Here is a 16478-nt window from a genome sequence, read left to right as displayed (position 1 = left end):
AGGGACTAAGCCGAAAAAAAAATTAATGAAAAGATTTTTTGTTAAATATCAATAATTATACAGAAATGTATATACCAGTAAAAGAGCAACCAAGGTGGTTTGTTGGCAAGGGCCTGCAAAGGAAATGGGAAGATTTTGTATTAAAATTATTTTGTTCTAGAATTATTAAAATCTAGTTTTACATTGTATACCATGTTGCAGTTTGGCTGTTCAACACATCATTATTTCTGTGGGAGCTGCATTCTCATAGGCAATCTTAGGAGTGTACAATGTTTTGGGTTACCTGGGTTTCTGTTCTCAGTTTTTATTAGAATTATACATGAATTGGAAAAAATACAATCAAGGTTTCCACAAATTATGGAATTTCAGGCCAATCATGGAATTTTAAAAGTTTTTTTCTATAGACATTGAAAGCCAGGAAATTGTTTTATTCTTTGTTCAAGTTTTTGAAAATCAGTGATTTTTGTTTGTTGCTTTAAATTTTAGTTTACAATTATTAAGATTTTTTCTATACCTTATTTTGTTATATTGCACTGTTACATGCATCCCTATTGTTATGGTTAGGCTGTTTTTCCAGCTAAATTTTATTTCTTGCATGCTAATCAACAGGCAATCACTTTCAGCAGACTGTACTTTTTTAACTAAGGTTAACATGCCAGGATAGTATACATTTTAAGAGCTTTGGTTTTAAATGTAGAAGACAGAAAAGTTCAATGTAAAGGTTGTAAAAGTACCATTGAGCTTTCAAATATTGAACAAGGAGCACTTTGCATCCACTCCAAAAATATCCATTGTTCTCTTAGTGGCTATACAAGTCATGCAAAGTTGTTTAAGCTAAAACAGTTTTAATAATTTTTAATATTGTATTATTAATATACAAGCAGAACATCCGCCTTTTTTTGTCCATTCTTTGGAGGTCATGGAAATTCAGATTTAGTCAGTAAAGGTCAGGGAATTGTTATGCATGTTAGTCATAAATCACACAGTGTCAGACTGTAACAAATTTAAATGCAACTGGTTTCAAAGTGTAATATTTTATTTACAAATGAACACAAAACAACTAATTGTTCCAGTCTGAATTTTTCCTATCAAATTATATTTTAGAAACCATTTATAAATTGTACAGTACATTTCCTCGATGTCCCATAATTTAACCCTTTATATAAAAACTGATTTGTGCTTAAGACAATTTTTCAAAACATTTGAACCTGAAAAGCACAGCATTATGTACATTAACATACAAAATCATCTGCCAAAAAAAATTATAAAATAATAATACAAAAATAAAAATAACCATCATTCTAACAGTACCATAAGCCACAAAAATCACAAAATAATTAAATAAAATACATTTAAAACATCTGTCACAGCATTTATTTTGGGCCATGTATATAATCATATATATATATATATATATATATATGTATATATAAAACAGTATTCATCATGTAGGTTTCATTTTATAAAATCATTTAAATCAGAAGACTATGACTTGCTTTGCACATCAGTTAATATTTACAGCATGTTGACCTGAAGTAGTTTGTATAAGGCACAAGGAGAGAGAAGACAAATATATTTATAAAATAAAATCAAAATACAGCAACAAACAGTAACTAACCATACAGCTAGATAACCCTCCCTCCCTGAAAACACTTCACCAGGAATAAGACTCCAGTTATCAAGTGTACTCAACAGTAGTACTTAGTACAATCTTATTTAAACCAGCTAAAAACAGTATATTCAAGTTAAATAGCATCCAAATGATATATGAACCTCAGAGAAATAGAGAAAAAAATCTGTGGGTAATTAGGCCTTCTCAGAAAAAGTAACTTGAGTGGTCCAAGGCTGAAGTTCAGAGCATAAAACAGACTTTAAAATATAAATACATAATCATCAGTACTGAAAATATATCAAAGGAAGGTTGACTTTTAAAAATAGAAGTCCTTCAAGATTTTCTAGCAATGGTCGGGACTGATTCAGGGCACAGTTGACAGTTGATGTGCTAAAAAGTGTATCTGCTGGTACAATGCTGGGTGGACAACCCACATAGCGTACAGCTACTTTGGCAAGATCTGGCCACAGTAACTTCTTTAGGTTCCAGTAATCTAGAGGATCACAACTCTGGTCAAGAATGTCCTCCTCCAAATACTCCAGAACAGCAAGCTCCAGTGATTTTGGTTTCTCTTCTTGCTTGATTTTCTGTCTAATGTCATCCATAAGAGCCCAGAGGTTCTCTTTGTTTGAGGCCAAGCTGTTTGATGAAGCAGGTATTTCACTGCATCCATTTGACAAAGGTGTCTTTGTCTCTACAGAATTGGATGTAGACACCTCGAGCTCTTGTATGAGGTCATGCTTACACTGCTCCGCTTCTTCCTCAGTAAAGAGGGAGGTCTTGTACCTTGGGTCCAACATGGTTGCCCATATGTACCTGGGATCATGAAGTGTAGGGGACATTCTTGTCACCAATGCCTCTTTTAAAGACTTGAGCATATTGTCAATACCCATGGTCTCATCAAAAAGCATGTCTATCTTTCGGTTGAGTATGTGAATGAGTGGAATGACCTGACCTAGTGTTGCAGTGCGATTGCTCATCTCTCTGCAGGCTACCACAAAAGGCTTAAGAGCGTTGCAGACTGACCCCATTACTTCCCACTGGTCACAACTTATCAGTTCCCTGAAATTGCACTCGATTGACATCTCATCAATTGCTTTCTTTTGCTCTACTAATCGCTCAAGCATAAAGTAAGATGTTTTCCACTTCGATGGAACATCCTGAACCAGTTGGTTTTCAGGTAACTGATATACTTTTTGTAGCTCTGCCAACTTCTCTTTTGCTTTAGCAGAACGATGCACTCTTTCACAGATTTTTCGAGCAATACTAAGCAAGTTCTGAACCATCCTCTGACTTTTTATGGCTTCATTAACAATCAGATCTATGTTATGACCAAAACACTGCATGGTGGTGTGGTCACAGCTCTCCAGAACATTTCTAATTGTTTGATTATCGGTTACAGTAAATCCAATTTTAAGGCCTGAGGAACCCATCCAGGTGTCCCAAAGATATTCAAGCTGTTTCTGTATGTTCAGCATATTGTAGTCACAGTCAATTGAGGCAACACCAAGGAGGGCCGAGCAGTGGAAATCTTGCCCCTGAGGCAGAACTTGAGACTCAAATGACACCCAGTGGGCTGTAAGAATCAAGTACTCTTGAGTTTGGCTGCTTATCCAAACACTTGTTGTGAAATGAATGATTCCACCTTCAGCTTCCTTGAGGTGGGTAAGAACTACTTCTTTAACACTTTCATACATTTCTGGGATTGCTGTGCTGGTAAAATAGGATGAGGGAGGTAAAGAATACTGTGGCTGGAGGTATTCCAGTAAGCGATTCAGGCCAACATTTTCCACTACGGTTGATGGCTGAAGGTCCAGTGCAAGCATTTCTGCAATGAGTTTGGTGATTTTTTTGGCAGCTGGGTGGCATTCGCTGAACTTTTCTGCATTTTCCTGATGAGTAGAAATGTCCATGAGCTCCTGCTTAACTTGAGTTTCAGCAGATGGCACATCACCTGAGATATTGCTATTATTTTCAAGCACATGGCCATGAAATCTCTGCATGTGCCTAAATAAGCAGCTAGTGCCTAAATTTGTTGTCTTTTTTCCCCTGCTAATTGTGCGGCTACAGTGCAAACAGACTACCTTTGTTGGGTCTGCAGATGAAATAGAAAAGTGATTCCATAGCTTTGAAGTCTTTTTGCTGAAAATGGGCAGGGTGTGGGGTTTGTTCTCAGCAGCAAGGCTATCTGTTGCCAAGTCCTCTGCTGCATGATTGGAGTGGGGTGACTGTGGTGAGGAAACTTTGTCACTTGTGCTTCTTGGGGTTTTTAAAACATCAGGATGCCGCCGCATTAAATGCCGCATTAAACAGCTTGTGCCAAAGTCTCCTCTTTTACCACGACTTATGACACAGGGACAATACCGACACAAAGCTTTGAGTTGGTCAACAGGTGAGACAATGAAATGATGCCATACTTCTGATTTCACCCGTTTCATAATTTTCTTATTTTGTTGAAAAACTGAGCTTTGATCTTCAGGTGCTATGCTGTGACCATCAATGTGTTCCTCTGGAGAGGATGACAGTGGAATGCTTTCCCCTTTCAGTAAACATTGATCAATTGAGGACTCTTCTCTGGACTGATATGTGGCATCATTCTCATCTTCAAGAGTCATGTTCTCACTGTCATCATTGGGCATTTTGTCTGATATGGTATCTGGGTTGTGTGAGGTACAGAGGGATTCCTTTTTGACCTCCGTGGAATCCTGTGTGCGAGAAAGCAGTGTTGGTGGAGTCGTGTAAGGCGGAGGAATGCTTGAGCCCTGCCCGTTTTCATCAATGACAATGTCTCTGTGGGCCCGCCACATGTGGCGAATAAGGCAACTCGTCCCCAGGTCTTTCCCATTTTTTCCACGACTGAACTCATTCATACAGTGAATACACACAGCTTTTGAGCTGTCAGCAGGGGATAAATAAAAGTGTTTCCACACTGCTGAACGCCGCCGAGAACTTGAGCTCTTAGGGGCTGATCCAGGGCATTCAGTCCCAAAGTCTGTAGCATCATCATTATGGTTGTTAAAGGAATGTGGGGACTGACCTGCAGTAGAGTCACCCTTGACACTCTTTTCTCCTTTTGGTTTCACCTTTTGTAAAGACTCTTTGGGCACCATGTCTGTGGCTTCAGCTAGAAAGGAGGACAGTTGACTATGGTTTTCTGTAGAGGACTTCATGCCTGCAGGCAAATCTCCATTGTTTGGTGATATGTTGGGAGGTATTAAAGATGAAGTATTGGACAAATTATTTAATGAGTCACTGTCTGGCAGAAGAACACTGGGGTGAGCTCTTCGCACATGCCTCATTAAACAGCTAGTACTGAGGTCTTTCTCATTTTTACCCCGGCTGAACTCTTTCATACAGTACATACAGATTGCTTTGGTACTATCACGTGGTGATATGAAAAAATGGTTCCAAGCAGGAGATTTTTTTCTAGGGTTAAGGGGACTTCTTATGGATGACAGAAGGCTTTGTGTCACAGCATCCATTGCAACATCATAAAGAGTACTTGAATAGCCACTGAACAAGCTACCATAATCATCATCATAACCTCTGGTGGCAAAGGGCCCAAACGTCCCATCAAATGCTAGCTTTTCATCATCCTGAGCATTTTCACCTGTTTCTTTTGGTTCTGCTTTGATGCATACACTTGTTTCAGTTTCTGAATTATTTATTTCAGTGTTCTGGCTCTTATTTGAAATATTTGGAGATGTTTGAGAATCATGCTTTTCACAAGATTCTGCTGTCGAATCCTCCGTTGAAAGCCTTTCAACCTCAGAAGATCCATCTTCCTCTGTGGACTCAAATGATAAAGACACCAAAGAAGAGTCTTTTGCCAGTGTCTCAGAGGGACAGGGATGAAACTCTGATTCCAGTATTTCTTGAGGAGTAATTCTGTATGATTTGAACACATAGCCATCTTTCCCTTCAATTTTTAAACAGGTTCCTTTGGCCTCAATTCTTTTGTTATCTTTGGAGCCATTATGCCTATGGCTTGCAACCTCAGTCTTCTGTGAGAGGCTGTCTTCACTGTCCATTATTGCAGAAAAAAATTCTGCAGGAAAAGAAATTGTCCTCTATTCAAAGCAGCTCTTTTAAGTCTCCAAGTGTCATGAGTGTGGCTTTCTCCATCCAAGAGTTTACTTACATGTTAGACATGTTATATATTGGAGTACTGATGCCACAGATAGAAGAAGCTCCACTTAAGACAGCATAAATCACTTGTATTCATTTGTAGAATCTGCAAAAATAGATGGGAGAAAGAAAAACATTAAAAACTGTATTTGAACTTCAGGAGAATGGTCAAATCTGACAAAGAGTTATCTGAATTTGTGTGATGGTTTTGTCACTGAATAAATTCAATTACAGACTTAATACCAGTAATATTGTCTTGAAACATTTGTGTGTTCAAGGTTTGTGAATGTTGATTCGTAGCAGGTTCTGACTGAAGTTTTCAGGATCACAAGGAACATCATGTTTAAATTTGTTTATTTATTGGCACATTAGCAACTCTATTTATGGCAAGATCTATATTAATACACACATTATATAATAATAACAACATATCCTAATGATACAGAAAAAGTAAATAAATACACTTTTACATAAAAAAAACATTTTTTCAAATCAATTTGTGAACTTCATGACATAAAAAAATCAACTAATGTGTTCTGAGTATATAAAAAATGTTTAGATGTTTTTTTTTTTACATTCTAATGAAATTTCTTTTATAATGAGTAAATCAAATAGCCACTTATGGAAGCAATAGAAACTTTTAAAAAAATTATTCATACTTAAACACAAAAAACATGGCTGTAAAACTAAACTCAATCCAGGGCCTGCTAAACAATCAATAATAATTTTTGTTCTCGGACATATTTAGTCTGTCTGCCCTCATCAAGACTTGTCTTTTTTTGTCATTTTTAAATCCATTTAGCCAAATTCTTGTTCTGGCGGAGTCATTTTTAGCTTAGTTTAGCATAATGTATTGAATCAGATTTGACCATTAGAATTTCATTCTAAAAAAGGTCTTGGTAAAACTAGAGTCATAAAACTGATGGAAAATGAAACATCAGTATTGAGAGACGCATCTGTTTAAATGAGCTTCTGTACATATCATCTAGACCTACCATTCAGTTTAATAATAGTATATTGTTTGATCCTATGAAAATTAGATAATGTATATTTTTTTATAAGGACTATTATTAAATGCACATCTTTTAATGTAAAAGTTTTTTCTCATTTCCATTTACTGTGTAATATTATTCCACTTGGTGCAGCCATGGTACGGCAACAGATTTTCTTGACTTTTGCCAGAAAGACAGTATAGATTCTAGCAAAACTGATTTAAAAAATAGTAATTCTTTATATTTTTATTGGTCTTATTACACAATGTAACAACAGAAGACTCAAGCTTTCAATAGGAAAACCTTTTTGAATATTTATTTATAAAATGCTAATGGTATTCAGACAGATCATATTCAGAAAGATTTTTATTCAAAGTATTGGTGAGTACTGAATTCTGTATTTATTAAATAAGATTAAAAAAGCACAGGTCGCTGACACCCGTGAGATATTTGGTGAGCAAAATAGGTAAATTTTCTACCCCACTAAAGGCTTCTTCTCGTCATGTAGTTAATAACAAAAGATTTACTACCTGATGAAAAAGTTATATACTGTATTATAGTCCTTTGAACCATATTATAGGTAATATACTACAGTAAATTGTAGTATAGCTCAGTATTTACTATAGTTTAACAATTGACTAGTTAATATCACAGTATACTGTAAAATAAATTAATAAACTGTAGTAAATACTATTATATACTTACATTAATGTAATAGATTTACCATAGTATGGTTAAAAACACTAGTATTTACTAGAGTAACTTTTCTATAATATGCTTTTTTATTTTTTCATGCCTTTACAGATATGTTTACACATCATATTCTCTTTATATTGTTTAGTATCGTTAGTGTCACTTCTCATGTGTATTTGGTTGTGAGATGTAGTTTGCGGACAGAGAAAAAGTTGTCTGCGATTCTTCCTATTGTAAAGTCATGCAGTGTGAAACCCCCTGTACATCCTGAATCTTGCAGTGTGCACACAGCAGCTATGGAATGCTGCCCCAGATAGTCATGCAGTGTGAAAACATTAACTTAGCATTAGTTGCTCTATTGAAAGCCACAATGAGCCATGACTAGGTGTAATGCTAACTGTTAATCCCTGAGGCGTTTCTCAAGTGCATGTTGTTATGTTACCAGTTTTCAGTTCTACTGTAGCCTTAATACTTTTACTATTAAACAAAATGTGTAAAAAACAACTCTGTCTTAATAGATTTTCAGCTTGAAATTATTAAACTTTGATTTGCAGTGGTTGTTAAAGGGATAGTTTACTCAAAAACGAAAATGTACTCACTATTTACTCAGTCTCATGTGGTTTTAAACCCTGAGTTTCTTTCTTCTGTTAAACACAAAAGATATTTTGAAGAAAGCTGAAAACCTGTAACCATTGACTTCTATAGTGGGGAAAAACAGATATCTTCTTAAACATCTACTTTTAGTTCTACTTAGAGTAAATTATGCAAGAATGCATGATAAAGAATAGTAGTATTGTTGAAATCAGAAGACAAAAAACGGGGTTTTGTTTCACACAAAACTGCAAATTCTGTCATAATTTACTTTCCCTCATTTGTTCCAAATCTGTTTGTCTTTTTTATGTTGAACACAAAAGTAGATGTTTAATAAGATATGTTTTTCCCCACTATAGAAGTTAATGGTTACAGGTTTTCAGCTTTCTTCAAAATATCTTGTGTGTTCAACAGTAGAAAGAAACAATAAAAATGTTACCTTTTCCCAAAAGTAAAACCACCAATAATCAAGAATGATTGTTGGTGGTTTTACTTTTGGGAAAAGGTAACATTTTTATTGTTGATCATCATTTGGCAACATTAACCCTTTACACAGGCATAGGAAAATAAGTTTCTGGCTTTTATATGGAGTTCTATGGACTAAAACAACAAATTATAGTGTGCACGCATAAATACACTTTCTGCTCTAAGAGCTGAGGTGCTTATTTAAATTTTTTCCCCCCAAACATATCAAGGTAAGTGTCCACTTTAACACTCTCTCCCTCACACACAGTCTAGCGTTGCATGGTTTACTGGTACTACTGGTAGTACCCCAATACTATGGCTTCAATATACTGCCGGTGCCACTGTAGTTGTAAATCGTAGTATCGTCAATAACGGTTCTGCAATAGTAATGTTTTATGTGGAAAGTCACAAAAATGCTCACACATGTGTGCCAGCAAAAAATTTAAAAATACACATTTTAACTTCAACAGTCTGCAGAGTCCTTTAAGACCTCAAAACTGCGTAGAATTTGCATTGTATTGCACGTTTTCTGATGCTTCAGTTCAAACACACATCTGAATCAGTTAATTTTTGTTCATGTAAATATGATTTAGTAGCTACAACAACTGCGACAATTTCTTATAAAGAACAACTTACCAAGTGAAGTATATAATTCATATCATTTTGTAGCTAATTTCATTTGGCGTAATTTGTATCTTAATGTTAATATATTTTGTGTTGTTTAGTTTTCTACAAAATAAACAAAAAGAACAAATAACATTTGAGATGAAGTGACATACTGTTTTGTATAAATAAAAGTGATACATTCATAGTTTCGAATAATGTCTTATTGTTAGTTGTATGTCCAAAAATAAAAGAATAGGGTATTTTTTTAAACGAATTGTTATTGACAAACAGCATCTGCTTTAAGAACAGAAACCCCACGTCTTTCGTCACAAGTCTGACCGCAATGTGCTTTTTTAAAAATGAGAGTTTGATGCCAAATGAATGTTTGAGCCAGTCTGTCAGATCAAAATGCTTAAAACATGTTCATAGTTTAGAGAAATCGACCCACCTGCAGATAAATTTCATTTTTGAACACCTAACAAGAAGATTAACTCGAAAAAATTGGAGCCTGCAAGCACCCTTGTGTGCACATCATATCACCTGTGGGCCCAATACACGCTCTCACGAGTAAGGTCATGTCTCACAGAACACACATGCGATCATTTCTCTTGCTGAATAAAAAGTATAAATCACCCTCACCCTGGCTTCACTCTTTTCTCATGCAAACAGTTTCTGTTTTTAGATGTGTTCACCGAGCGCAGGTGGTAGCGTAGTTGAAAACAGACCCATCAAGTCAAACACTTCGGGGGTCGTAGTTTGCTGCAGTCATCACAGATCATATGGCGTGATCATTTATTTAGTTATTTTTATTATTATTGCAATAACAAAAGAGTCACAGTATATACAAATAAAACTCTAAAAAGGGCATTATGAATCAAAACTAATTATTACATATAATAATTTAAAAAATACAATCACTCTAACCTAAAATATAGTATTTCTGACAATTTGCTTCATTTAATAGATTTAAGTTATTAATATCACGATACTATTGTGAAACTACTTGGCATTGTAATACGTCAGCTTAGGCATTGGATGATAAATTTTTCAAGATATACCGCGGTTTGGAACAGTCAAGCTTTTAAAGCTGTCAAAATGTTCTGTAATACCGTTCCTAAGGTATGTGTAAGATTTTTTTAATTTTTGTTAGATTTTTAGGACAACAGTATCTTCAGCAGAAAATATATCCAAAGATGCAGTTTTAAATTGTAGAAACAAATCTGTTTTTGAAATAAATTAAGACAGCATGTTTACGTCTCCAAAATATCTTAAATGTTTCTTAAAATAAAAAAAATAGAGTGTGTTTAAAAGGGAAAATGTTTTTGTTTTTTACCCAGGCATTTAAAAAGAATTTATTTTAGAGCAGTCATCACAATCCCGCAAAACCGTGATATTTTTATCCAAGGTTATTATACCGTCAAATCTTATACCAGCACCTACTTCAGCTGGTATAGTATAATGACATGAATTTATGGTATCGTGACAACCCTAATGCACGCATGCACTCAAAAATATTACCTCTTACCAACAGAAAAACCTTATTATACATTGTCATCGCTTTGCAAAAAAAGAAAGAAAGAAGTCAAATGGGGCAAAAACAGCCACTAACATATTTAAAACTCAGAAACATTGCCTAGAATGTATTGTTGAGGTTTTGAAAAATATCAAAGCACTTCCCAAATTATGTTTCAAAATAAAAATTTTCACCAAATATAATTCCATTTGCTGAAATACAAATAAAGTTGTGGACAAATTGAGCCTCAAAACCACCCCAGAATGGATGAAAACATCCACAACAGAATATAAAGGTTAATAAATGATTAAACAGAATCCATTTAAAAAAAGATTATTCAGTTTTTACAAAACATTTTATTCACCTTATTCTCCGCGTACGAGTGGGCGCAGCCATTTGAATCATTTTGGCTCGAAACTTCCGGTCTCATTCACTTTCATTCATTTTTAAACGTTAAAAACAGCTCGTTTTGCTGCTTGGTGTTGCAAACTGATATTTTCTTATTATATTATTCTACTTTGTCTGTATTGTAATGCAAACACTTGTTTGTAGAGTAAGTAGTTTGACCATCTTTGACGTTAATTATTTCTAGTCATTTCTCCCATAGGCAACTGAATCGGAAGTTCTAAAACAATTGCAAAAACGCGCGCAGTTCCGCATTGAAGAATAAGGTCAATGTTGTTAAATTTAATTTCTAAAAAAATCCACTTTATGTCATCCAAATAATATTTATCCTGCTCTATAGTTATAAGTTGTTTTTGTTTTTTAAATAAGTAATAAGAAATGGTAACATATATATATATATATATATTTATTAATACATTTTTGTAAAAAGAAAGATTTTACTTTTATTGAAATTGTAACGATATTGAATACGTTCACTCAAAAAACATGTTTTTTGTCATCGTTACTGATATATTTATTTAATATATGCCATTTTTGAGACTTATCATACTGTGAAAATATCATACCGTTACAACCCTAATGTCCTAATGTTGAAACAAGTATTGCAGTCCAAAAATCAAAACACCTTTTTTGGCCCCAACTCAAACAACTCCACACAAACTCAGATAGCCAGTTTGACAATACCAATAGGAGCAAGTGTGCCTGACTATCGAGCCTACATCGTAAACAACTACACATGATAAAATGTATTTTTCCATGTTAAAATTAGTTTTTGTAATAAGCATAACCTAAAAGTTCTATGTTAGAAATGGTTTCTAGGCCTATTTCTTGCGGCTAAACAACAGCATATGATAATGACTATGACAAACTATGATAATGATCATCTCAGGTTCTCATTATGTGCTTTATTCAACGTTAATGCAACCAATGTGAGTTTGAATACCATTTTACAAGACATATATTGCCATAATGAAAACTGCAGCATATAGTTTACATCAGATCTTAAAAATAAACATATAACTTAGTTTGAAAATTAATGTTAGAATGACTCCAACAAATATCAGTCCCTTAGCATGTACTTTTAATAATGTGAAGGAGGTTTAATATGTTTTAATTAAATTTTAAATCTGACAATTTCTTTGGATTGTAGTGCAAACTAGGGCTGCATGATTCTGGCAAAAATGTGAATCATTATTTTTTTTTTTTTGCTTAAAATCAAGATCGCAATTTTCTCGCGATTCTGTAAATGTAAAATAAAGGTTAATATAATTAGCCTATTATTATTGTTAATTCTCAAACATATGGTAAAACGACAATAATAATATTAGGCCTATGTGTAGGTATACTGTTGCTTAAAATGCAAAAATTTGTATAGTCATTATGGTGGACTTGAACAGACTTTCAATACGTCCTGTTTGTTAATTCACAGTAATGTGATGACATCAGAATATATTCATAATTATAAAGTTGATTTATTATGTTTAAGACATGTGCTTGTCATCTGCCAATGACAACATTATTAGACCATTTTTTTACTGGTAAAATTAGAATTTTGTCATCAGATTCCATCTTGCATTATATTCAACATTATATATAGGCTAGGGTTGTTATACTGACAGTAAACATTTATTTTCATGCACAACACTTTGTGTTCACTATTAAAAAAAAAAAAAAAACATCAAATGATTCTCGTAATCTGTAAAATGTGATATGATCATTTAAATGATGTGCGCACAGGTTTCACTGTCACTTCCGAGTGCGGCTCATGGCAGCCGTCACTGTGAGAAAAAACATCCATGCAAATCAAACCTCCCGCACGGCCCTCAAACGATCGCTCTGTGCAACAAACTGAACGTTATTTACAACTTCATTACCTGTTATTCACAGCCTATGCAGGTTGTGTTCACTAAAGTAGCTGTCATGCGTGCACGAGCGCATTCTCTGAAGTAAACAAACAGCTCGTGGTCAGCTCACGTGTGATTTTGCAGCCGCGAATACATTGATACATGAAGACAGAATTTTTTTTTTATACCTTATAAATACAATATGTGAGACTTTTAATGCCATTAAAAGTTGTCAATGTTGTTGTGAAGACTTGTGCGACTGCCTTGCTTCTCTCCTGACCATGAAAATATAATTGGCGGAGTCGTAGAAAAGCTTAATTAAGATTGTGTCTAGGGTCGAATCGAGATAGTGATCCTTTTTTGATTAATCGTGCAGCCCTAGCACAAGGCACTATTTTGTGTTTATGAATAGCTCTGGAATTATGTCACTGCCATGTTACATCATCTACTATTGGAACACAGAGCAGGTATCGACAATACGGACCTGATCACCTGAGGCCAGTGTGCAAAATGCTCGAGACAGTAGACAGGATCATTACTGGCCCGATCAGTGCTGCCTTGTCACTAAAGTTTAATATGGCTGTGACTGTTTGTTAATTGCGTGCAAATACAGTCTTGGGGTGCTTTCACATGTAGACATTTGTTTTGTAACCTGTCTCATTTGCCCAGTTTGTGTGAAATTGTAGTGAAAAAACAAAACGATCCAACAAAGTAACAAACCAGGCTATATCACAGTGTATTATGGTTGTTGTCCTCATTTGTAAGTCGCTTTGGATAAAAGCGTCTGCTAAATGACTAAATGTAAATGTGTAATAGCCATATATACAGCTATATGAATAATGAGTAGGGTGGGATGTCATTCCTACAAGTAAATGGGTGTTTCATGTCGAATATGAAAGTGAAAGCATGCTGAAATACTACCGATAGCTGTTTATCCATTCGGAAACTTGAACAAAATTACCATCTGATAACTTTTCCATAATTTAATCTTACAATATTTTTTATTAGGTCTATTTTGTTCATTTCTGCACTGTCACCTCGTAAGAGCATTAATCTGTTTCATGATCAGACTGCAGTCTTGGTTCATCTGTTATTTCTCTTTATAATTTAAGCCTATAATGCATAATTCTAGCCAACATTTTTTATATACAGATTAAGTCAATAGATTTTTACAAAACTTGACAATGTAAATGAGGCTATTTATGAGAAAGTCTTACCTCTCTGATTTATATTTGGTGACGTCGTCCGTGGAAGTCAAAATTAAAGTGCACATTTTTGCTTTTATATATATATATATATATATATATATATATATATATATATATATATATATATATATATATATATATATATACACACATATATACATATATATACATATATATATATATATATATGTATATATGTGTGTATATATATATATATATATATATATATATATATATATATATATATATATATATATATATATATATATATATATATATATATATATATATATACACACATATATATACACACATATATACATATACACACACACATACATACATTTTGTCAATCAATTTAGTATAATCAAATTTTGTTGCATCACAACTGTAATTGTTTTTTACTTGTCATTTGTATTTAAAGAAAAATTATGCTGAATAAAAAGTGTATGTATACAATTATGTTTGGCTTTTGATACGTTATTTAAAATATATAGCTAAAAAAACTATTAACTTTTTTGTGGAACCAGTGAAAATGTTTGCAGGGCAAGCAAAAATCTAGTCCAATCAGGCTAGCAGAAAAAATCCTTAGCGTTAAACCCTCCAATGTTACAATGAATGTAACCTGCTTAGCTAATGTTTACATTTGTTTTAATTATATTATTTGCTAATTAAAACCACCTCATTTGGAATAAAACTGGGTAAACTGGCAGTGGGCAGGTTATAGAGATCAAAACAGACATCTGTGCACATAACACATTTTCAAGAGAGAATAACTGACATTTAGCATTTTCTTTTAGAAAAGTGTGTTCACTTAGCATGTTTTTAAAATATATGCAAACATTCTGTTTTATGCTTTGGAGGAGTCAAAAACGTACATACAGCACCTGTAATCTAGTAGGTTAGAGCAGCATCAAAAATAACTCAAAGAAAGCTAGATTGAGACCACCTGTGTCCATAAAGTGGAAAAGAGAAATCAAGGACAAAATTTCAGAATTTGTTGTGCTTAACATGAGGCCAGTGAAGACTGTGGAAAGCGAAGGTTTTAGAATTAATACACACACTTGAACCTGGATACACCATTCCCAAAGGAGACCACACTTTGGATAATAAGACTGCAGCACCAGTTTACCATTATCTGCAGTTAAAAAAAGCATACTGGCTATATGTAATTTTAATACATATAATTTTTTAAGAAATAATTTTTATTGATAACAGAGTGTTGTCAATTGAATCATTTTTGATTTACATTTTGAATTGCCTACATGTTTCCTGCATTTTAGGCATTTTGCACACATTTGTTCTGCACATCATTGCTTCATTCTGAATTGTATTGTTTATTTGGTTTTGTCAAAAAGTTAGATACATATTCTGTTCAAATAAAATACTTTGTTTTACATTAGTTTTTTCTGCGCATGTATGTTATGCTCCAAATGTGAATATTTAATCATTTTTGACAGACACGTGTAAAACCGTGCCAAAAGATTTAAAAAGTTTAATTTGTACACATCTTATGGAGAGATCAATTGCAATAATAAAAACGATTACGTTTTCTGTCAGTTGTCACAAACATACATTGAAGCATAACGTTATAATAACAATCCAAATTAAAGTGGTCATCCATCAGAGAAAATTAAGCCTGTGCCATTATATATGTATGCAGTTTTAAAATAATACTACAATTTATATATTTCTACTGAGGAAGTTCCTCGTCGGCTCGAGATCCTAAACACGCTCTCGCGACCCCACGAGATGTAGGCGCTAGCTCAAGCTACCAATGCTAGCGGCTAACACGTTAGCTCGCAGACAAAAACAACAGGAAAACACTTCACGGTTCTCTCCTGCCATATGGTTGTAAATAACTGGAGTTACTTGCTTGTGTTTGCTTAATATTTAACGTTAATATGTAAAAACAACTGTTTCCTAATTAAAATGCCTATATGGAAACATTTAAAGACAAAACGTGAGGATTTGACTTAGTGACAACTCAATGGGGTGGTTACGTTAGGCCACAAAGGACATAACCAGATGAGGCAGAACCGGATCCTGATAGCACAAAACAGAGAGGCTCGTCGAACTAGCCGGGTCACTGGATCTAAACCAAAAATCGGGCATGCGTGTTTTTCGGATAATTTGAAATACTCAGTTAAAACATTATGCATCGCTTACCTTTATATCCTGAGGTTTACTTAAGCGACTTTCGGTTGTGAAATGGTTAAATAAAGCGTATGGTTGATCCAGTGTTGTAATTGAGTTGGTTGCTTTGTCTTCTGTGCCGTAAACAGTGCGCTGTAGTAGCGCCACACGGCGTCAGACGGAAGAAACAGTATTCTATGGCGTCATAGAGGCTTTCGATGCGGTGGGTGGGGTTAATAAATAAAAACAACATTTTATTCCACAGCTAATGAAAGGTCATTATCG

General features: G+C 34.2%; 1 protein-coding gene across 1 annotated transcript; it reads right to left on the bottom strand.

Moving 5' to 3' along the window:
- Positions 1 to 1018: 1018 nt before the first annotated feature.
- On the bottom strand, positions 1019 to 16359 carry zbed4 (zinc finger, BED-type containing 4). Its single transcript, XM_056455452.1, has 2 exons — positions 16227 to 16359; positions 1019 to 5846 (listed from the first exon to the last, which is right to left on the bottom strand). Exon 2 carries the CDS (start codon positions 5641 to 5643, stop codon positions 1894 to 1896), a length of 3750 nt encoding a protein of 1249 aa, XP_056311427.1. The 5' UTR covers positions 5644 to 5846; positions 16227 to 16359; the 3' UTR covers positions 1019 to 1893.
- Positions 16360 to 16478: the final 119 nt, after the last annotated feature.

Source organism: Danio aesculapii, chromosome 4 (genome assembly GCF_903798145.1).
Source record: "Danio aesculapii chromosome 4, fDanAes4.1, whole genome shotgun sequence".
NCBI lineage: Eukaryota > Metazoa > Chordata > Actinopteri > Cypriniformes > Danionidae > Danio > Danio aesculapii.
This window is presented reverse-complemented; position numbering and strand designations above follow the sequence as displayed.

Coding starts and splice junctions, on each gene's coding strand:
- zbed4 (XM_056455452.1), bottom strand. CDS start 5,643: ATGGACAGTGAAGACAGCCTCTCACAGAAGACTGAGGTTGCAAGCCAT.